The sequence below is a fragment of the Rhamphochromis longiceps genome, linkage group LG18, assembly GCF_057381845.1.
Source record: "Rhamphochromis longiceps isolate RC_006_pf linkage group LG18, R_longiceps_female_GT1.1, whole genome shotgun sequence".
Classification (NCBI taxonomy): domain Eukaryota; kingdom Metazoa; phylum Chordata; class Actinopteri; order Cichliformes; family Cichlidae; genus Rhamphochromis; species Rhamphochromis longiceps.
The window spans coordinates 29,479,684-29,504,031 of NC_140574.1; the positions used below are offsets into that span (position 1 = coordinate 29,479,684).

Consider the following 24,348-nt stretch of genomic DNA (forward strand, 5'->3'; position numbering starts at 1 on the left):
TGCCATTTACCGGAGTAAGTAATACAGGTTACAGCCCTAAGACTGTGTTTGTACAAAGGCAGCTAAAGAGGGAGACAAAGAGTTTTTATTTACTCTGTGTCTCGTCTATGGCTTGTTCCGCTTGAGCTAAATGAAGTGATATTTGAAGGGGGATTAAGTATCAGCTGGCATACAGATTCATAAACAGCTATTGTCTTGATCCCCGACTCACGGATTCCTTTATCTTTGTTAGTGTCTCCGTATCGCTACCTATTTCGCCCACAATCCCTCCATCTGGTATAATCTCAATGTAGAGCTCTTCCCTCTGACCACAGCAGTGGCCAACTCATTTTAAAAGCCAAGATTACACAACTGCCCTTCTCCGTATCTTAACCTCTTCATCTCTCACTCTCTAGCTCTCTCTTCACTAATCCAAGGATCTTATCTCCCAGCTTTGACTGTCTCCCAACTGTCTATTTCTTTCTTTTGCTCTCTTGTCTCTCTCTTTCTCCTTTGCTCCCCACCTCTGCTTCCTCGACTTTGCCTTTGTGCTCTCTGCACCACCCTGTCTCTGCTCTAACCCTCTTTTCACATTTAAGGCTTCAGATTGAGTTTATTGGTGTGACAGGCGATCATCAGCAGAAGATAAAAAGTTTAATGCCAGCGTCCATAGATCCGCATAAAGCGACGCAGGCAGCGGGTGAACACACACACGCTTTTTCACAGCTGAATGAGCATTCGCTCCCAGCTTGCTCTGTTCTCTCCGTCTGTAAAGGAAGAGAGGGGGAAAAAGTGGCCAGTAGCTGTCTGATTAATTCATTAGCCGACACTATACTGCTGGAGTCCGAGCTGTTTATTTCTTATATATATTTAGACCAACCTCACGTACACACTCCACCCACAGCACTCTAGCTTTTTCTCTTTTTCTCTCTTGCTCTCGTCCCACTTTGTCTCCACAGCCTAAGAAATAATAGCAAAAGTGATGATGTTTGGAGCTCACCGTAGCAAGAGGATACTGTCCTGGAGCGCTCTTTGGCTGGCTTTCAGAGTCTAGCTTTTTTTTTCTCTCTCCCATCTTCATCAAATCCTTTGTCTTACTGACAATCTCTGCTCTCAGCTGGCCAACAGCTATGGAGACTTTTAAAGTCTTACTTGGCCGAGGATCTAGTCCCGCAACTAGGACCTATTCCCTTACAGCACTCTGTGAATTCAGATTGATCCACTGGCTGATTGGTGATTAGCCAGGCACTTAATTCTATCTTCAGTTAAACCTCGGGAAACAAAGTACTTTTTAGGGCACTCCATTTGGCCGAGGAGTTTGAAGAGTGAGATGAAAGAACAAGTGCCTATCAGACGCGCTTTCCGAGGTTTGCTAGCTTGGCAAATGAAAACATGCAGAGCAAATAGATTTGAGGAGTCAAAAAAAAGAACCAGAGTAGATGGAGTGGAGGGTACGATGAAAAAAAAGGAATGCAGAGAAAGGGAGCACTGTCCTAAATGAGAACAGTAACCTGTGGGGAGTGATAAGAGCTGGCAGATGGATAGAGAGATAAATAGACAGATGGGTAGTAAGATAGATGGAGGGGGCTGATTTGCTGAGATGGAGAGGTTGGGAGAGATGATGGGCAGATGGGGTAAGGAGATATGCTAGAAGACAGGCGAAACTTTCTCCCCATGCAAGCACTTTAAAGTCTCACTGTTGTTTTTTGGAGTTTGCTTCGCCAGTCAGTCAGCTTTCTCTCTATTCTCTCTCCCTCATTTGGCCTCTGTCTCCTTCCCGTCACTCACCCTCTCCTCCTCCTCCTCTTCGTCCTGGCTCTCCCCCCCCAATTTCCTCTTGCTCTCTGTCTTCGTCTCAGCTGCCGCTGCACTCACGGGATATTTTTAATAGAATTAGGCTGCTCTTGTTATCAGTGGAGCGGGTAGCCACGGAGTGAGGCGAGATTGAAACAGCGATTTCCAATTTGAGATTGTGTCACACACATCTCCCTGTGCCCAGATAGCATCAACGAATCGCTGCCACCATCTCTCTCACTCGCTTTGTCCCTCTTTTGCCTCTCTCTCACTCTTCCAAACATCTCTCGCTGGATATTTTAGCCGCGCTCAGGCCTTCTGCACATGCGAGGCTAACATCTAAATGCATACACGCTCCCCTCTCTGTCGCTCTGGATTCACTGGCTTCTCTTGACAGTTTATCTCCCTGTCTCTTTGGCTCTCATCTGGGGTGCATACAAAACACATCGCTCTTTCTTCTCCCAAGCCGTACTCCTTGGACTCACTTAGTACCTCCATCTCCACGTTAGCCGTTTTCTCTCCTTTATTTTTTACACTTGCTGCTCATGACTTTCCCACTCCTCCCACACTTGCTCATTCCTCACGCTTCCACCTCTCTGTTCTCTGCTTCTCTCCTCTCCCGTTATTTCGCATCACTCCTCCCACACCGCCCCCACTTTATCCGCCCGCCCCTCACCAATTTCCGCCTCTCCATCTCTTTTCATCTGGTTTGGTGTCACTCTCTCTATCCCCCGTGAATATTTCTCTTTCCTTCATCCTTCACTCCTCTGGTCCCTCGTCTCATCCTCACCCCCCCTCCACCTCTGCTGCCTCAAGGTACTGGATCCCTTTGACTTTTCTTGGCAGGTCTTTGGATTTCTGTCTTACCTCCAGAGATATACAGTGTGTGTTCATGCAGCGCAGGCAGGGTGTAAGTTGGGGCATGAGCCTGTGTTTCAAAGCAGATAGTGTGTGTGTGTGCGTGCGTGCATGAGTAGGTGTTTGTCAGGTCATTTACTGGTTCCCAGGGCCAGAGGGTCTTTTCTTTCTCTCACAACAAAGAGACAAGTTGAGCCTTTGAAACAGTGCAGCCCGGCTTTAATAATATCAAAACAGTCTCAGGCGGCCCATCATTACAAAAAGAGTTCAGGGGGCCTACCTCGAGTCCAATGGCGGCAACGTTGCAGCTCCGGCGGACGGCCACGGGTCCGGCAGCAGCAGCAAAACAGTTCTGGGGGCCTGCCACTGCTCCAGTGGCGGCGGCACTGCTGTCCCTCCGGTGGCGGGCCCCGGGTCAAGTAGCGGCGGCGCTGGTGCAGCTCCGGCAGACGGCCACGGGTCCGGCAGCAGCAGCAAAACAGTTCTGGGGGCCTGCCACTGCTCCAGTGGCGGCGGCACTGCTGCCCCTCTGGTGGCGAGCCCCGGGCCCAGTAGCGGCGGCGCTGCTCCCCAGGCGGCCTGCCCGGGATCCAGTGGCGGTAGCGGCGCTGCTGCTCCTCAGGCGGCCTGCCCGGGATCCAGTGGCGGTGGCGGTGCTGCTGCACCTCCGGCGGCCTGCCCCGGGTCCGACGGCGGCGGCGCTCCTCTCCAGGCGGCCTGCCCGGGATCCAGTGGCGGTGGCGGCGCTGCTGCTCCCCAGGCGGCCTGCCCGGGATCCGGTGGCGGCGCTGCTGCTCCCCAGGCGGCAGCGCAGCTCCGGTGAACAACAGCGAGGTGTGGTACATGGCCAATGACATGCCGGTCGATGACGCGCCGGTCGCTGACGCAGACGCGCTGGGCGTAGCTGGCGTGGAGGGCGCGCTAGACGTGATGGTCCATCTGACTCGCTGACCTCCAGTTCAGGCTGAGCGGGTCTCTCCGGACCTCCGAGCTCCTTCGGTGGCAGCGCGGGCTCCACAGGCTCGCTGAGCTCCTCCCGCTCACATATCTCCGGCTCGCTGAGCTGCTCCAGCTCCGGCTCGCAGGGCTCCGCAGCTGGCGGTGCGGGCTCCTCCGGCTCGCCTAGCTCCTCCGGCACGCTGAGCTGCTCCTCCTCCGGCTCGCTGGGCTCCGCAGCTGGCGGTGCGGGCTCCTCCGGCTCGCTGAGCTCCTCAGCTGGCGGTGTGGGCTCCGCTGGCGGTGCATGCTCCTCCGGCTCGTAGGGCTCCACGGCTGGTCGTGCGGGCACCTCCCGCTCTCTGAGCTCCTGCTCTGCCTCGCTGAGCAGCTCCTCCCGCTCTCCGGGCTCCTGCTCCGGCTCGCAGGGCTCCACGGCTGGCCGTGCGGGCACCTCCCGCTCTCTGAGCTCCTGCTCCGCCTCGCTGAGCAGCTCCTCCCGCTCTCCGGGCTCCTGCTCCGGCTCGCAGGGCTCCACGGCTGGCCGTGCGGGCACCTCCCGCTCTCTGAGCTCCTGCTCCGCCTCGCTGAGCTGCTCCTCCCGCTCTCCGGGCTCCTGCGCCGGCTCGCAGGGCTCCACAGCTGGCCGTGCGGGTGTGGCAGCTACTCCCGGTAGACTGGACAGCGATGCAGGGACAGATGGGTGAAATGATGGCAGAGGTGGTCCAGCCGGCATATCGACCTCCAACTGAGGATGAAGGTGAGAGGCTGACTGGACTGAAGACTGAGCTACCAGCTGGGCAGCAGGCTGAGGTGAGGGTGAGATGGCTATTATGAAGGGTGGAGAGGATGAAAATGTTACAGCTGGCTCAACAAATTCCAGGGGTCCAGAGGCAACTGAGACCTCCAGTTTGGCCTCTGGGGAAGCCCTGGGGAGAACCTCCGTCTCCATACGGTCAGACTGAGCCAAAAAGTCATTTGGGTCTGTATGCTCGGAACTCCCCAGCTCCCAGCTTACAGTCTCAGAGGGAACATTTTCTGAGTCTTTGGAGGTACAGCAAACAGTTTCTATTTTCGTGTTTACAGGAAGGGAATTTATAACACCGGCAGAGTCCATTTTACTCACTGTGGCGTCCAGAGCCGCTGGTCCTGAGTCTTCGACCAGCACAGGAGTGAGTGTGGATGTGGTTGAACGCTGCTTGCGAGGACGCCTTCTCCTCCGTGAAGGCGGGGCCGTGTGCATGGAAATCCGCTGTTCATCTGTGTTTTGATTGTCAATGACAGGGTTTATTATTGAAACAATTGAGTCTGGTTTACTCACTGCGGTAATGAGCGCTGTCGGTCCGTTGCCAGCTGACCGGGCTGAAACCGCAGGAGTGGGTTGCGGCGTAATGGAATGGTGGTGGAGAGTGCGGCATGCCTTCTGTAATGGCGGATCAAACGATTGTGCCGCGAGCATCGACGGGAAAGCCCTCCGCCGACGCGTGAAAAACCAAGCGGCTAGAGTCTCTAGGAGAGCAGCCGAACTGTCCGTGCTCGGGCCACCCAAGCCAAATAATTCAAAACTCGAGCTCTCCCTTAAACTAGTGACCAATTGCCTAAGTTTGTTAATGTCCAAAATGTTCATGGTGAGGGTAGTGGATGTGAGGTAATTGTCAAGGAACACTACCTGTAGGTGTCTCTTGTGTGGGTCTACAGCCTGGATTACGCTCCGGCAGTAATCCCATAACTGCGCGAGCAATCTCTCCTCCGTGGCAACTCCTGAGTTTGCTGGGTCCATGGTGGTTGGCGGGATCATTCTGTCACGGTCTCGCTGGCAGACCGTGGGGATGTGGGGAAAGGAGGACCCAAAACGCAGACTCTGCGATGCAAACAGTGCTCTTTATTTACAGTGGAAAGCTGTAAACACAATAACTCCCCGTTGCTCCCTCGAACCCCGTGTGCGTGCTTCCCTCCGACGTCTGTGCTCGTGCTCGTGCTCCCCGCTGTTGTGTTATTGCACACCCTGTGCGTGCTGCCCTTCTGGTCCCTCGTTTCACCTGCAGGACAATACAGAAGCAGCCGTTAACACTGAACCCGCGCGCACACACATGATCCGCACTTCCTAATGCTACACACTGACTTGGAGTCTTAGCTTAATGATCCCGCGCCGGTGGGAGCTCCAACTCTCTCCTAAGTAGCTCCCCCGACGAGCCCTGATCACCAACAGGTGTGGCATGAACTTCAGGTGTGGCCAGTCCTTCCGCAGGGCCACACCCCTCAGGCCTGCAGGTGGCTGAGCTCCATCCTCCAGCCACACCCGCAGACATACACACCCATACCCTGCCTATACATATGAGTGGGACACAGACTAACACAGCACAGTGCAGAAAAACACACACATCACCAAAATAATAATAACAACAATATCAACAGTCAAAACTGCTCACGGACCCCGAGTCCTCCAGAGCTGGGTCCGTGACAAAAAGTGTGACTCTTTGCTTCTGATTAGAATGAAAATGTTAAGGACAGGTCTTCGGGCTGTGCTTTCATGCATTCAAAGAATAAACAAAGCTTCATATATGCAGGAAACTCACGGAGGCAAATCTTCAAGTTTCCATCATAAATTAGTTTTGGGGGTCACATTCGAGTCACTGATAATAAAGAAAGTGATAATGAGTTATTTTGCATTGTTACTCCGACTCCTACATGCACTTCCACGTACTCATACGCCTCCTGTTAGCTACAGTATATGGTGATGTGTCGCTTCATGCATTTAGATTTCATGTCTGTCTTTGTGTTTGGGGGAAACATCAAGTGCTCTGCAATGAAAAGTTGTTTTTGCTTAATTGGGTTCAGGTACTCACTGCCTTAAGAACGTTTTCAGATGCTGGAGAATTTTGTAAAAAAATTTAGAAAAAATAAAAAACAGACAAACCAACTTCTTTTAAACAAATCATACTTTTATGCATCTTTGTCATCTTTCAGATGCAAACGAGGTTTTTTTGAGGGTTTTTTGTGCAAATGCACATGTTTTTTTTGCATGATGTCAAAAAAAGTTTTGCCAGAATTATTTTATCAAGGCCATCACACTTCATTTAAAGCTTCTTCTTTCTTTTTTTTTAAAAGTACTTTTGTAGTGCTTCACTTGCAAGACTGAGGGTAAATTTCAGAATTTTCTGACATTTTTTTGTATTGTTGAAAACTGTAGAAATGCTTACTATCACTAGTGTTGAATGTAAACCATTGCAAAGTAAGGTGTTGGTGTACATTTTTCAGTAATGCAGTCATGTAACGCGTTACTGTACTATTATGTCAGTTGCATTACTTGCATTACAAAGGCTCAATTATCTGCATGCCTGGTGAATAGAAAGTTATCAAATGAATCAAACAAACAAAAATAAACATGCCTTTTTCTTAATGTGCAGTTGTGCTACAGTCAGCGGTCTGCAGCTTTTCAGAAGTGAAGATATGGACATTTATGGTGAAATGCAAACTGCCTTCAGAATGAAAACGTTATGCTGCTAACAGTACAACATTATCCGAGCATCCGCACCCACAGCATGCTAACACAAAGCTAACTGGGTACCCAGGGCAATGTTAAAACTGAGTGAATGCCGACCAGCCCAGCAGCCAGACCATGAACTTTAACAGGTAACAAAGGCATGGATTTGTGTTGGTGTGTGGAACTATAGTTCATATTGTTCACTGGCAATTATGTGAATGTATTTTAGGTCATTTTACAGAGTAACAAGAAAGCAATATAATGAGTAGTGGGAGAAATTACTTTCTCTCGCAAGTAATTAAGTAATGTACTGCAGTACTTATAAGAAAAATAAGGTGTAATGTGTAATACATTAATTGGCTAGATAAACTCTGCTGTTGGATTTCATTCAGAGAAATTGTCATTTTTTTCACTCAAACACCTTATTTTGAAAGTTTATAGACTGCTAGCTCGCTAGCCCTGGTCCTTCCAACCTTGTGTTTCTGTAACATCAATGTTTATGGTGTTATTTTTGGCAGTCCTTGATGTCACCCAGCTACTCACCTCCCCCAAAAATCCTGCCTTTAACTTGAGTGTGTTGGACTACTGGTAGTTTAATGGTAGTGTTACTTCCACTCTACAGATCCACTGTTAGCTGAAGGGTCACTCTAACCAGAACCACGCAGTAGGTAAAGAACTGGTTTATGTGCTAATACACAGAGTTCACAAGGCTTTACAATAGAAGAAGGATTAGCATCGCCAGCTACAGTTCAAAATGTATAATTTCACAGGATGAGAGACTCTTTTGAGGCTTGATTTGTCATAAAGTAGCCCACTTTGTAAATAAATTATTTGCTTTGCGATATTCATGTTCTTGTACAGAGACATAGACATGGACACAAGAGTGTTCACATGCATGTGCATGGGGAATATGTGAGGAACGCTGTGTAGCCTAGCTTAATCTGCTAAACTAGGCTAAATTGATGCCAGTTATCACCCTTGACTGGCATCAATCAGAAATCTTTTGTCACTCTAGGAATGAAAGCAATAATCACATCACTTACTGATGAAACTATTCCTCTGAATACAGCTGTTGTAATTCAATGTGCCAGCCTTAGCGCAATGCTAATTTTTATCTGCAGTCCCTTGGCAGGTCACAATTAAACACACATGCAGTGTATTATTAAACTAATGATAGAACTCATGTCTTGTGATCATAAGCACACATCTGTACAAGATAATGATACACTAAAGTGAGCTGTTTAGTCATGAATGATGAGCTTCAAATAGGAGTGATTTGATTACGCTGGTGATTTGTCCTCCGATATTTTACCCCTAACCTGTCCGTCTGCCTCTCTCCCCTTTCCAATCCCACCGCGGCAATCCATTTCCCTCTGAAAGTGACACTTTAAAAGGTTGATAGCTCTTTGGCCGAGTCTCAGAGCCTCAGATCGATGGCTGGTGGAAAGCAGCGTTGAGGTACTGTGTGTCTTGCGTCTCCAGACATGGGAGTTGAAGTCAAACACAGTAGGTGAAGATGCTTTTCGATTTGTTGCCACCACATGATCCTCATGTCGCTGTAGATGGGACATGTCTAATCTGTTTCTGTTGGTGCTCTTAAACCAGGGGGGGGGGCTGTTTTAGTGCGTGTGAGGGTTTGGAGCTCGCACAAGACTGTAGAGATAAAAGGAAACACATACACAGACAGGGAACAGTAAAGAGACAGCCTCATGAAAATTCATAGTTCTAGAAATACTTATAAGACTTATGTTAATTACTTAAGACAACATTTACAGTTATAAAGAAGACAAAATCTCTAAATTTGCTTCTCTTTTTTTGCCAAGAAAGTTCCCACAGTGCCTTTCTCTTTCCTGCTGTTACTTATTGCTATAAATTGTTTCCCTGAAACATTACTTTGCAATCAGAGTACACATTGTGGCTCCTATAATTACTCTACCTCTTCTGTTCAGCTCACTGCTCCTGAACAAAGTTACAGCGAAAATAGAACCCATTTTTATTTTGACAATGGCAGCTGAGGTGTGCAGCTGATTGCACAGAGCTGAAGATGAGGAAGACATGCAGGGATGTCTGGCTGTGCTCTGCCTGAAGCTTGTGTGTCTCTAACCAACCCTGTGGTTACCAGTGATCTATCCACACCACGTAGCTCCATTTCCACTCCTGCTGAGCATCCCAGGGGAGGACCTCCAGCACGGCTCTGCTTCTTCCCTCCCCGAAGCAGCTTGGGCTTGGCCCCACTGTGTAGCCAGCCTGGCTTTGAGGGACCCGGGAGCTGTAAAGCATAGATGGATAACTATCCAGGGCTAAAGCCCACCTCGAGGTGAAATGAGTAGCATGGGAGAGGGGGAGCAATAGCCCCCTGGAGGTATGGAATAGGGAGTAGAGCCAGCACAGTCAGCCAAGCCTGTTTTCACACCGGCACTATATACCCCAAGGCCTGTCACACCATCAAACCATGGAATCAAGGACAGGAAGTTGGGAGAGTACAAAAACCCCCACACACTCTTTCGTTCCATCTCCATAACTTTATTCTCTTGTTCACATGTGGAGTATCAGCAGCAGTAAAATGGCAAAGCTGGGATTAGACTATGTTAAAGTGTGAACAGTATAAATATTCATCATCTGGTGAGCGGCGGCGTGGAGGAGAAGCAGCGAAAGATCTCAAAGGAGCAGCTGAGATTTTTGTTTTTATGTCCTCACTGCTGTGAAACAGGATATCAGTGTCAGAACATTTGCTCCAGTGTAGCTGGAAATGCCAATCCTTTAACTATAGGCTAAATTTGCAAGCCACCTTCTCCATACTGATTTTGTGGTCCTGTTTCTCACAGGCCCGAGAAACAAAACTCAAAAACAGGCTTTTATGCAGCCAGATGATGCTCCGCCTCCTGCCGGTGACCCCCCGCAGATGCAGGATTGTCACCCAGCAAGCCTGGCCTCCGGGCTTCTCCTCTCTATTCCTTCCTCTGAGCGCGCTCCCCTTATATCTCTCCATCTCACTGAGTCTTTATCGCAAAAACACAGCACACCACATTTTAATCATGCCCTCGAATAGGAGACACTTTTCCAATTAATGGAACTGCCGTTGTGATACACAGCGACTCTGTGAAGCCGCAATGCGCAATTGGCCCAATAAGCCAGTGCACCCACTTGATGTATGACTGCCTCACAAGTTTTGAATGTGAACAAGATGGTTTTTGAAATAGAGAAATCCGTAGTGAATGAAAGCCTATTGGTGAGCCAGCAAAGAAGGGCGAGTGAATGAGTAATTCTCCGGTGAAGCTGCTGAGTGGCCAACAGTGAATGTCTGTGGTTGTGCTGGGCAGCTTTCAGGCGTGAATATATGGAATTGTATGAATGTGAAGCAGGGCATTACTAAAAAAGAGCATGCACGCTCAGCAAAAAACCCAGCCTGGATAAATAAAAGAGGGTCAGAAGCTGTTGTCATCGCTCCAGATTGTGTCGTATAAAATCAGAATCTATTGATAGGTCATGCGGTCAGCCGCCAGACAGCCTGTTATCCTTCCCAGGCGGGCACTGACTTCTTTTCCAACAAGTGAATGACTTTAAAGAGGGTTCTGAGATCCTGTGGCCTGGCAGCGTAAACACTGAAAGGAAGTTTAGCAATAAATGGAAGTGTTGCACAGTTTCACTTGCCTCCGTATCGGCGCTTTATTTCTGGGATATATTTCCCGGCGTGTATTTATATCTCTGGGCTCATTCGGGCTTAGACAGGGACCTATCGCTTTTCACAGAGACACAGCCCGCAAACACACAGAAGTGGCAAGTTGTAGTGTTTTTGTGTATGTGTGTGACAGAAAGAGAGAAAGATAGATTATTTGAACTAGAGATGCAAATGCATGCATGCATTGTTGTAAGGGGCACACACAGTTTACATCGCCCGTGTTTGCGTGCTCGCGCGTGTGCGCACACATACCCACAAAAACATTCAAAACGTTCAAATAGTAGACACCCTCACGCTGCAGCTTTTTATGCAATTTGTGCTCTTCGCAGCATGCCTTCTTTTGGCTCCATATATTAACTTGCCCTCCCACTCCATCAATCAGCTTGACACCAATCAGGGTGAATCCGCTGTGCGTAACATGTTTATGAAACGAAATAATTTTCTATTGCCCCACCGGTCTCCGAAATCTGTCGAGCCTTTTATACCTGGCTCTCCTCGAAAGACACACTCCTTTGAACAGAATTAAGAGGGAAATGGCTTCCCTCCTCACACTCACATGGAGGGTTGAGCAGAGGTATTAACCAGAGGTAATTGAATGTAGAAGCAACAGTGCACAGTTTAGCACAGGGATTAACCCTTGCACTGCTGCTCTCTCAGCCAAGATGTGGCAAAGAGGCCAGGCTACTGTACGAGGCAAGAAGAGGTTTTGGGGCTTTTTTTGCAGGTCTAGAAATATTTTGAGTTTGGGGCCTGTGAGTGATAGTTCGACTCAGTTCATTGCTATTTATCGTGACTGACAGGTGGGGAGCACAAAAAAACTCAGCACCTTCCTGCGTGAGCAATGGAGCTGTCTTATTACCCACAGTTAGGAAGCCAACTGGGTGCTTACTCGAGTTCTTTTCTGAAAACAACAGAAAATGGCACCAACTCTTCATTGGGGTTTGTTGTTTTTTCCCTGCATATTTCACTGTTGTAGGGAGATTTCATTATTTTGAAGAAGTCAGGCAGCAGTGAGGAGATGTGAAAATACAAAAAAACAAAACAAAACCCAAAACAAAACAGGAAAAAAAGCACAGATGTTGGATTTAATCTCGTCTTGTCCATGATGATCCAGCAGGCTGACATTTGGTGCAGCAGACTTGACTTGAAATTCATTTTTCAGCTGTTTTTTTATTTTTATTACAGCATTGAATCTGACAGGGGAAAAGCAGATATAGATTTAACATGTTAAGGTCAGGATCTTTTCAGTATTCTGTAAGCATTTCAGCTCTTCTTCTTTTTTCCCTCCAAATCTCTTTATATTTATTTTTATTCACGAAAGACGGTTGTGCAGGGAGTGTGAATGGTTGTCCCAATGGAGACGAACCGAAAGCCCGTGCCACTCTTTTCCTTTCAGAGTGTACTGATGAGGCAGGTCAAGATCACATGGACCTGCCAAAGGAGTAAAGCATACATAGTAGGGCTGAACGATTATGGAAAATAATCTAATTGCGATTTTTTGCCCCAATATTGCGATTGCGATGCGATATGCGATTATTTTTTAAGGTCTTTGTCTTCTGTATTATTAAACAAAGACAAGCAATACATCATATAGTATGGCCAATACTATATTACATTAATTTTAAACTGTTCTTTCCTGGAAGACAGACCTCTGTTATGATGACATGAGGTGATGCATGAATTGATGACTGACATTTTTATTTAACTTCTTCAATCACAACAGTATATTTGAACATACACAATAGTTTATTTTTAGCTTACAAACATCTGAGCATAAAGTGCTGACAAGGAACCCTGGTGTAAACATTAAAATGAAAGTCAGTACAATGTGCAGATTGCAGAAATATACATAAAAAAAATCAGTGGCTTTACCACACTCAGTTTTTCGACATCTGTGAACTACTAGACAGTCATTCAATTAAAAAAATAAATTAAATAAATAAAACTAATAAATAAAAAATACACACATCTTACTGATCTCTGCAGTCAGTAACATTACACATAAAGTGCAAACATAATAGCAATTGTATAAACACACACACAAACACGCCTTTAAAATTTAAAGGCGTGAAACTGGACGGTCTAGCCTTCTGAATCAGAAGGCTAGTTCTGATTAGCGTCACCGCTGTCTCGGTGGAGTTTAATAAACTCGGCCGTCTGCTTCTTGCTATCTAAAATATAACCAGACACTGGTGTAAATTCTCGACTGTCTCATACTTCTGTTTAATAAGTTTTCTGTTTGACGTTTAGTCAGCTGTGTGAAAACCAAGGAGGAACCCACCCGGGGGATTAATAAAGTTTTATTTTATCTAATCTAATAACTTTAATCTCAGCCAAACCGATTTACTCACGAACAAACAAAACACTGAAAAAAGCCCAACAATAACATTTTTAGGTTGTCTAAGTGACTTATATATTACGTTTAACCCGAGCAGCGAAACTCCGCGGTGATCTGAAAATGATGTGCCGGGAGTTGTGCCGTTCTCGGCCGCATCAGTAACCCTCGAGCTCCCGGCTAGCTGTCGAGCTGGTGGGTAGCAGACGCCTCTGAAAACGTCGAAGCACTTTTGCAAATATGGGATATCTTGATAAACCGAGCAGATATTTGATGTTTACACAACTACTTTCTCGCCTGAAAATATGTTAAAAGTTTATTTTGTGACCCAGAAAGATTAGTATGAGTAATTTTAAAACTTAGTAGCGGCCGCCATTGCTGGAAACTGGAGTTTGGCTGGGCCGCGCTATGAATTCTGGGATATGGTAGTAATTTGGACAGCCTTCGGCGCGTCGCTGTGACGTAATCGGTCTACAAATGCGGCCTCAGGAGGATGCAGCCCATGAATTTGGACATGTCCAGAGTATAATCGCAGCCTTTGCGGTTAGAAAATTGCACTTGATCATGTCGCGATATTATCGCAAATGCGATATATCGTTCAGCCCTTATACATAGTAGGCCTCAGGTTAAAGGGAAGGTATTAGAATTCATATTTGCCTCGTTTTAAGCTATGAAAATATTCAAGACCACAAGGACCAAAACAGAAAAGAAGGTTAGGTTGAAAAAAAGAAGGGAAAAGAGAGGAAAGGAGGCGGAGCTGCGAATAAGGGAGCGAGTAAAAAGTACGCTAATTGCTCCAAAGGGAATTTGTCTTACACATGAGTAAAATATAAAGCAAAATCAACAAGAGGGAAGAGTAGAATAAAAAGCCAGAAAGGGGATGGAAGTAAAGTGGGATGGAAGGTGATGCATGGATGAGGCGGGAGCGACAAAGACTAAGGGGGCTACCATGTCTCCATTTCCACGGAACCACAAACCGAGCTAGTTTCCACCAATTACATTCATGTCAGCGTGCGTCCTGGATTCAAAATGCAACAATAGCCTCGAGGGGCCTTCACTCTCCTGGTACACGCTCAACATCCCTGCCACTCCAGCATTCTTCACACACACGCTCTCTTTCTCACACGTACACACACACACACACACGCATAGACAAACATAGTATGCGAATATCACACTCGTGCACATAATAATCTCATCACTCCCTCTAGCTTTGTCTGTTTTTGCCACTCACGCACACACTAACGCGCACACGCACCTACCAGCCAGCCACACGCATTCCCACCCAGCATCCACTCACACACACACACACACACACACACACACACACACACACACACACACACACACACACACACACACACACACACACACACACCTCCTCTGTCACTTCCCTCCGCTGTCTTCCAATTCCATTTCTCTCACTCTTTTCTCCTCAGGCTCTCCATCCATCCATCCACCCCCTTCTTGTCTCATACTGTCTGAACACACACACGCTCACACACACACCACTGCCTATATTTGTTTCCCAGTGCGCGTGTGCCCTCCTCTCTTCTCAGATGATAGTAATAAGGCCGGTGATTGCCGGAGATGGAGATGAGGGATGTCGCCTATTGATGATCGTGCCTGTGACAGCCTGGCAGCAAGCTAGACGTAGAGGCTTCATTATTAGCAGTACTGGTAACAATAACAGCAATGCTGTGGTCTTAATTGAATGAAAAAAGCCCGTGGCAGTCAGCATTATAATCTGGAGGTGGGTGGGAGAGTTGAGAAAGAAAGAGATGGACAAAGATGGGGCTGAGGTGATGGTGAGGTAGACGGGAAGAAAGACAGTGGCAGAGTGGAAAAAGAAAAGAGGGAAACAGGCACAGAAGCGCAACTCAGAGGAGGAATAAAGCTGAGATACATGAGGTGAAGTGGAAAGTGTGAAAGGCAGCAGCCAGGAGAGTGCTCGGGAAGAAGCGTGACGAGCGATGTGAGAGAAGCGTGGACAATTAGGACACTTTTATTGAGCAGAGAAATGAATAAATAATTGACCACAGTCTGTTTGAGTGGGGAAGAAGAGAAAAGCGAAGGTTATAAAGCACAGAAGGAACATGAGAGGAGAGGGAAGAGTAGAGGTAAACATAGGAAAAGGGAGAAACTATTGACTGAAATGATATTGATTTTAAAGGGTTGGTCACATTTTCTCTTTGGCTTGAAGGTTTTTTATAATTTGTGCACCACATATGTGGAAATGGATAGAACTGGATTTTTGTGTTCACATAGCATTAAAAATGCAACTGTTTATTTCAAATCTTTTGAAAGTGAATCGTGTGGTAAGTAGTTCTTCGAGGGCAAAAATATGATAGGAAACATTTTTGAAAAAAAAGATATTGTTGGAAAATTTGAAAAAAGTGACATATATGAGGACCTGTCACACCAGAAAGCACGGAAGAGTTACAGAAGAGTCACTATGTGGTGCCACTAGCTAACAAACGTGATAACACAGCAAGTGTGTAGCTAGCATGGTCGCTAAACGTGATAGCTAACATGATAGCATTCTAATGCTAATAGTTGTTGCATTTTCTTAACTGCTTATGGAGTTCATGGTGCTGGAGCCTATCCCCGCTGTGAGGTAAGGTGAAGTGGGAGTTAGGTTGGGGTAGACCAGTCCCTGTGCTAGTCACCAGTCTAGCACAGGGCTTGTGCTAATCAACGTAGCTTAATTTTATTTATGCAGAAACAGTTCAAAGTAACTCATGGAGCACCGTGTTGTCATGGAAGCATCCTACATCTTACAAGAGAGAGAAACCAGGTTTCCCAGGTCATTAAAAAGTCTGAACATAATATAAAGAAAAGTAAATTAAATAACCTATTAAATACATTCTAAGAGAAAATCAGTTTTAAAAGTTGTCAGTTTAAAAATCACTTGCTCAGCCTTGTAAAAACCTTTCATTATTACACACATTCATTGATGTAGGTATTTAGCAGCAGTTGGCCTTTAAGGACTTGAATGTTACTCAAATATAAAATAACTAATGGTAAGCTAAAATCAAAATGCGGCGTGGGGACGTAAAGCATCAAAATTGCGTTGGGATTATTGGACTTATTTCTCTAATATGGCTTGTTCACCAAAACATTGTTGAGGCTTGTTTTTTTTTTAATTTACTGAAATCATAAAAGCACTAGTTTTGATTTTTTTAAATGGAGCAGGATTCCTGGAACTCCAACTGTCTAACAAGTCCCTGTGAGCTAGCACTTGTAACAAGAGATTGCTGGCAGAACCAGGCTCTAGGAGGGGCAACCATCTGCTGTGGCCAGTTCGAGGGTGAGGTGAAAGAGAAGATAGAAGTTCTCTTTCTTCTTTTTGTGTAGGCTTTGCACCTTAACTGCATACTAATTTCACCCAGTTTATCCAGAAAACATGTTTTTACCTTTGACTCTTGTCACATTAACTGTATACAAACCACTTATGTTTAGCAGAGCAGTTTATACTCAGGCAGTGGAGGGCTGAATAAAAACTGATGGAAAAACACTTCTAATGAGCTTGGCACATTTTGAACTCTCTGGCTCTCCACTTCTGAGGTCAATGCTGTCAAGACAGATATTGGTCAGCAGTTCACGTGTCAAACTTCACGAAAGTTGAATAACAGACTAAATATATCCAGATTTACTTGCAGCCGATTGTGGAAAATGCTGCAACTGGTGCAAAATTTGAAATGGGGGATGGGCTTTGCTTGTTATAATCCACAAAACCCAGGTGAAAAAAACATTTTCATCAGAATTATTATTATTTTATGTACGAAGAGGAACAGTTCACAGTGATGTCTGTGGATTAGGGCGTCAAACAAGGACAGAGGGAGGCACGTTGCTGTGAGCACCGTGAACACAACTCAATTATCATCCATTGTGCTGCAGTGAAGGCAAAAGAAATATCAAAACCTTGGCTCACAAAACCAAAGCTAAGAAAGAATTTTGCTTAATTTTAGAAAAGGGAAAGTGAAGAGTTAATGAAGTCTGATAAATGAAAACTTTGTAGCTTGGACATTTATAAAGGCGATATGTCATAACAGAACTTTTTATTTATTTTTTACAAGGAAAATCAGCAAAAAACATATGCTTAAACTACTGTTCAAGAACACTGTGTGTACTGGACAACACACACACACACACACACACACACACACACACACACACACACACACACACACACACACACACACACACACACAGTGACTAAATGATCACATCAGTTCTTTGTTTTGTAGCCTTTTTCAGCTGCTCCCATATTCACAAGGGGTCACCACAGCGGGTAGCTCCCCATGTTTGTTTTGGCACATTTTTATACCGGATGCTGTTCCTGTCCCAATCCCCAAGCGATTTGATGCATAAAGTATTTAATGAGCCATGTAAGCATTTCTAAAAGGATTATGATATACATTAGGAAGCTCATGGGGTTGCGCTGGCACAAACATATATTACACCATTTTTTAAAGTTCCTTTTTTATTCATTGTTTACCCAAAGAAAGTCACATTTTCTGGGTTAACAGTGGGGTGGAAACACCATCAAACATATAACCACATGATCACTAATAACATGTTTAATTTTAAGATGTATTTATAGTGTATAAACAAGATAAAACCTCTGGAGTTCCAAAACGTTTAAACAGTGCAGTTCCTCAGTTGGCCACATGTTTACATATAGGCAAAAACCATTTTGGTCTCTATTGTCAGTGTAAGGTTTAAAGTTTGCATTATTTTTATTATTAGGGTTGTGGTCACTTTAAGTGACAGGTGGATACCAACACAGGTGACTCATCTTACACTGCGAAGCGTGACCTAGCATATTTGAGCCACTGAACAAAATCTTTCATCGGTTTTTCCGTTACTGATGTTTCGGTCGGTTGTGGGGAATTAAATTCTGACGTTTTACTACTGTGATAATATGGATCGGCATCTGATGTCTGTGTCTGTCTGTATGATGCACCCATACAATATAAAGTATGAATGCATTTTACTTAAAAGCTTCAAAGCCCTGATTCAAACTTCTGCAGTGAGTCTTGGCAGAGGTGTATCTGATATCTGTGTGTTGGTGTTGTTGCGTCATCATAAAAAATTTTTTCCAGGATCAAGATTGCAACTGACCAATTGTGTTGTTGTGATGTCATAGAATTGCAATGTGGGGGACAACATGCCTTGGTTCAGATAAAACTCAAAACAAAAAGTAAGCATTTCAATAATTTTCTTTACTCATTTGTAGAATATGATCAATTTATTATTAGGTTTGCTGTTAGGCAAACATAGGTCACTCATGTTGGTTTGCTAGTGATAGCTTTTAAACCCATTAGCTAATTTTTGGCAGACAACCTAACTGGTCAGTTGCGATGCTGATGTTGAACCAACATTATTAACAACAATACCAACATGAGAATATCATGTAACCTGATGTAATCTTCATAAATGGCCAATGTTGTTGCTGGTATTTATACATGGACGTTATGTCTTATACAGCATGTGGTTGTATTCCGGTTTTGTATCGATGCAATCCAATACAAAGAAATAAAATACTGGGGCTTTTTCCTCCTGGGTCCCCAAAGTTTCTTCTGATCAGTGTATTTTAGGGCAGTCACATGTTTGCACCCGTGTTTTTCCACTTTGTATATTCCCTCACATTCCGATAGTTCCAAAGATCTCTCTTCAGGAATTTGCTGACTCTATCGATGCTACAATTATTATTCCTTATATTGATATGATGATTGTTATTCTCTTACTGATTAATAGTGATGTGATACCACTGATTTCCTTTCCGATACCAAGTAAAATTCAGGGTGGTATCGACGATACTGACCCGATACCGATACTTTGTAGAAAAACCTATTTTATTTATTGTATCTTTTATTGTATCTCAAATTATAGCTTCATAATGATTACAGGGCATCAGATTACTTGTTTGTATCGCTTAATAATGCACAATTATCATATAGAAAAAAAAAAACTGAAGTTGTGCGCTATTTGAACACCTTGCCTGCCTACAGCACTAAAGGACTCCGTGAGAGACGCCTGTCCCTCTCCTCTCCTCCTCTTCAGTTCCCCTCAACATAAGTTCGTCATATTCTGTGATATGATTTACTCTGAGGTGCTTCAGGAGTTTAGTAGTGTTGCCACAACAATGTTGCCAATGTAGCCAATCCAAATGATCTAGTTTCTTTCCACTGTGTTCCTGTAGATGATAAACTTACAAATTTACCCTAAATTACTAAAATATCGACATTTTAATCTCAGAATCGATTCTAGAACATAAATGACTGGTATCGGAGGAATCGATATTTCAGTATCGATCTGCACATCACTACTGATTAATTTAAAAACTGCAGCCAAAATGCACAGGAGGAATCGATGGTTCTGAACAACCCATTTATTGCAGGCTGGTCCACATTGTCAGTTACGGTGTAGGGTTCTGAGGGATCTGGGGTTATGCCGGAGGTTATGCTGTAGATTTACCGCTGAAGAAGAAATCCCTACTAAGCAATAATTGATAACTTTTGTCTCCACCAAATTAACCAGCAACAAAAAAACCAAAACAAAACAAATAACGCTCGATAATAATGTCACACTAGCATTATTATACATTAGTAAGGTATTAATAAGGGCTTAATTCATCATTTATGTACCATTACTCCTCCTTAGTATGTAATTTAAAAATACAGATATGTTTATTCATCTGTTACATGTACAGCTATCACTGCTACTACAATGCTGCTCTTTATAATAACAGTCATAATAATATATCGGTATTTATAAATGGAGTAGTAATGCTATATAAATGATGAATTAAGCGCTTTCTAATACCTTACTAACACCTTAATAAGGCTTAATAGTGTGACATTATTATGAAGCGCTACCAACAAAACAAAAAAAGCAAGCAAACAAGGAAATTAACCACCCTGAAGTCAAGGTTTTGATGTTAGTCCACAAGCAACTGGGTGTTGTCACAGTACCCACAGTACCCAGTGTGTTTTTTTTGTTGAAGGAAAATTTCATACTCTGATCAGAGCACATTCAGTACTTGTTTTTGCAGGTAGCTTATGTGTTGGTGTCACGCAGCTAATGGCTCTGTTTTTATCACCGTGACTTTGTGACTCAGCATGAGATGACACTCAATCTGTGCTTTGGCCTCTCTGACAGATTTGGTAGTGCTACGGCTCCATATCCAAACCTGCTAATCAAACTGTCACAGCACCCCACAAACATGCTAACAATGTGGTGAGACAGGTCCACGGGTGAGGGTAATAACATCATCACTCATATTAATAATGCCACAGGCTTTTCAAATGCCCTTTCTCTTTCTGACAGCATTAAAAAGATCGGGGGGGAAAACAACTGAGGGAAAATCAATTTTTGCATTTGTACCTTGTTTCTACTTCGTTGTGGGAGAAGGAATACATTAATACAGTAATCACGGTCAAATCACACTCTGCTTAAGAAAAAAGAAAAAAAGGCAAGTGGGGGGGAAAAAGGGAAAGGTAGGAGAGTAAGTACAATAGAGCTCTGATACAGGGAGCTGAGGAGAGACCAGACGCCGGGGTCTTAATATTGATAACATAGCGATAATGTCTGAGAATACAGAATGGGACACCAAACAAGAGCAGCCGAAAAAGAAAGGCAGGCACATCAGGCTGCACCTGTGAAATGGCTTAATGACAAAGGGAAGCTCTCTGGTGGTAGCAGCAGTAGCTGGCCTGAATTTTTTATAGTCGGCTTCATGGCGAGATAGCTGAGAGAGACAGCATGATATGCCTCACCCATGTTCCTCTGAGAGCAGTCTTTCATTAGCCTTCTTCCAACCCGAGGTGAGAGCAGTGGCCAGATGAAGTCAGGAGGAAATAAGAGTTGAAATTGTTTTGAGAAAGGGGGCCAAAAAGAAAGGGAAAGCTGCAAGTGTATTTATGGTCTTCTGAAAAATAAAAGCGTCCCATTTTTGGCTGTTCTTGGGAGCTGTTCTGATGGATTTTGGGTAATGGAGTTTTGATGGATGCGCGGTGTCTGGCCGGTCCCGGGGTCTGAATTGAGGGCAAGTACCACTGATTTCACCCACTGATTTCTCGCCATCAGATATTGCAGCATCCCCTGCTTCTGGTGGTCTACAGCCAACATGTTTAATCCTCTCGCTAAATTGTTTAGGTGTGCAATATTGAATACCCCATAACCTTTTATAAGTTCTATAAAACAACTGCAAAACCACACAGGAGCCTCTGAGATCGACTTTCCCTAGGATCTCAAACATTCAAATTCCCACATGCACCCCCTCCCCCCTCACGTTTAAAAGGAGCAATTAGACGAGGTAAAATGATAATGTTTTCGTCTTTAGCATCCCTTTGGTAAACATTGCCGTTAGGATCAATTAACCAGCGGCTAATGAGCAAAGCGGGGGTCTGCCTCAATATTGCACCATTGTTCATTGGCCATTTTTAATTAATGGCTTTTGAAGTAAAAATCGCAAAAGTTTTTAATTGTTTTTCTTTTCCACTGGTGGAAGGAGGGGGGTGGGGGTGGGGGGTGGGGTGTCAAGATCAGAGTGTTAATTATAAAGTAGGGGCTTTAAAAGTGAGAAGGATTTAGACTTTTAATTAAAGAGGAATTTGATGCGACCAACAGACTGAGTTCAGTTGCCGCACAATCCCCCGTTATTCTCCCCTGGCCGTTGTCGTCTATCTGCTCATCTTCTCCTCGGTTTTGCAGCCCTCCATCTTCTGCCACTCATTTTGCTCTCACTCCACCCCTGCATGGTGTTGATTTCTGCCCGTCTTACGGGGTGTTGCTATCAGAAGCCGGATTAGGGACTTTGAGCGCTCTGCTCTCAAATGGTAAAGATGAGGCCTGGGTGGGAAGGAGAAGCGGGAGTGGGTTGGAGGTAGGGCGGTGGAGGTGGTGGCGGGGGCAAGGGGGGATGGCTCAGTCACTCCATCGGATTTCCAAGATTGAATTAAAGAGCTTTAGACGAATCAGAACCCTTTTGGACATGTTCGCAACGTTGCCTCCTCCATTTTCCACCCTTCTCTTTCCGTCTCATCCTCTTACAGCCTCGCCAGCTTCTCCTCCCTTTGCCTCTCCATCTCCCTTCCTCCTCATCTGTTCTCCCCTAATAGCGCATAAGATTGTTTTCATAGCAGTGATAAATTAGGCTGAAGTGATTAGCATGGCGTGAAAAGTGATTACATACTGTAGCTTTGCTGATTTGTCGAACAGATGCCCTCTACCAACTAAACTTTGGTAGGTTACAGTGTTAAACTCCATCTCCCCCACCCACAGCTGGAGATCCCAGCAGACATATACAGGTTAATTGCCTCGATTGTGGATATAGCCCCACCATACCACTGGGAGTGCAGCCTGCAGTTCCTTTGTTATTGCGGTAGCTGTTAACAGTCGTGCCTGTTGGCGCACGCCTCTTTTGGCAGTGTAGTTCTTACATAAATAGGGGGGGTGACTGAAAAGTAGTAGCAGCTGAGAAGCAGCAGTGACATGGGATGTTGACTCATGATGCCGTCGGCTGATTCAAATACCGATGAAGTTGTTAAAATTAGAATATAAGAGCACAATATTTGCCAATCACCAGGATTAATGGGTTGGCGGTATAACTTCCATCAGAAGCAGCGGGATGTGAGACAAAGAGCTGCTGTTTTTTTGTTTTTTTGAGGAGCCTCATCATCAGGGGTGGAATAACATGAAAGAATAGAACTAGAGAAATGGCTGACCTCCTGTTGTCTCACCCCTTCCGCCCGTGTTGCTGTGATTACGCCAATCACTGTCATTAGCATTCCCCGCGATTAATGTGATTTCTCATGCTTTGTTGCATGCATGCTAATGACGAGCGCCCCAGCTCGCTTCTCATTTCAGCAGCGCAAACTCTCCACAGCTCTCCCTCGAAACACTCATCTGGCACCGAATTAACTCCTCGAGCTGCACTGTATTAATACATGCAGTGCAGCCGGCAAATCCACTGCTGATTAAGACAACAACCTGACCCAGCATTCATCTACACTGGAATCAGCGCTTATCAATTTTAGCTCAGTGTGATTCTCATCTTTCATCCGTCTTTCTCTCTTCCCTTAACCCCCCACCCCCGATTTCAAACAGCAGAAAAGAGGAGGAGGAGCTGGGATTACCATACGTCAATCTCTCCCCTCATCCCTCCACCTTTTTAACTTTGTTGCTTCTCATCTCATCACGTGGGCGCTCTCCTTATCTGTTTATCCCACTCTCGCTAATCTTCATTTTTTTTTCCTTTTTTACCCGCTTCTATCCCGTGCTCTCCGCATTAATGCCTTTTGTTGCCTTTATCTGACTCTTAATGTCTCCCACTCTCGTGTACCTTGGTTTTGCTCAAGGTTTCTCTTCAGTTCTACATAAAGCAAGTTCTTTATGCAGTAGACTGAGTGCATAGAAACTAAGAGATGCATTTTGGCTAGTAGTTTATGGCGGCATCAAGTATTAAGGTCTCTGGGGACAATTTTATTACACAAACAGGATTTGGAATGTTTATCTGAGTAGAGGGACATGTGCTATTATTGTGAGGAGATTATTGCACTATATATGTATTCAAGAAACCAAGCAGCCTGTTCTGCTATAGCTGCAACCTCTTATGCCCATGCTATATTTTTAGCACCATCCCTATGTTTTTGTTATTATTATTTTTAAATAAAATATCAAATTTCACATAGATTGTAGTGAAATTGTGCACAGATGCTTACAGCCCCCTAACTGACTAGTAATGAGTTGAACTTTGTGGAGAGGAATGGTGTCCCATTCTTCTCTGATCTGATCTGATCACGTCTTCTTTGTCATCTTTTATTATTTCATGACTTCTTTCTTTCTTCCACTGCAGAGCCATGCTGCTGTTATAGATGCAGCATTTGGTTTAGCTTTGTCTTCTTGAACTATGCTAGGCCTTCTATGAAATGAGTCACCTGGATGGGAGCATGTAGCTCTAACACTTGTCATCACTGATGTTGCATTTCTAGATGTGCACACTGCCAATTTCACAGGGATAAATAATTCTAATACTAATAGTAGTAATAAAGAGGAGACTGAAAAGAATATAAAATTTCTGCTCGACCGCAGAACAGTTTTGCACTTGAGCTTTAGCCCAAAGCAGATAGTAGTGTTTCACATACGATTCCTTGTTTCTGTGATAGAACTTTAGCCTGCATTTGTGATTGGACATAGATTTCTGAAAGTGAAGCCCTGCAGTGATTTCCAGGATCATGCCTGTTTGTGATCACAGGAATTCGGCATTGATTTTTG

At 44.7% G+C, this 24,348-nt stretch overlaps 2 protein-coding genes across 4 annotated transcripts in view; one reads left to right on the forward strand and one right to left on the reverse strand.

The window, feature by feature from the left end:
* Nucleotides 1-24,348, forward strand: part of cdh24b (cadherin 24, type 2b) — a 169,935-nt gene that overhangs the window by 18,198 nt on the left and 127,389 nt on the right. The window lies entirely within an intron of this gene.
* On the reverse strand, nucleotides 2,886-5,446 carry LOC146648658 (uncharacterized). The gene is made up of 4 exons (XM_085390279.1): nucleotides 3,444-5,446; nucleotides 3,297-3,375; nucleotides 3,166-3,248; nucleotides 2,886-3,078 (listed from the first exon to the last, which is right to left on the reverse strand). Exons 1-4 carry the CDS (start codon nucleotides 5,363-5,365, stop codon nucleotides 2,886-2,888), a joined length of 2,277 nt encoding a protein of 758 aa, XP_085246405.1. The 5' UTR covers nucleotides 5,366-5,446.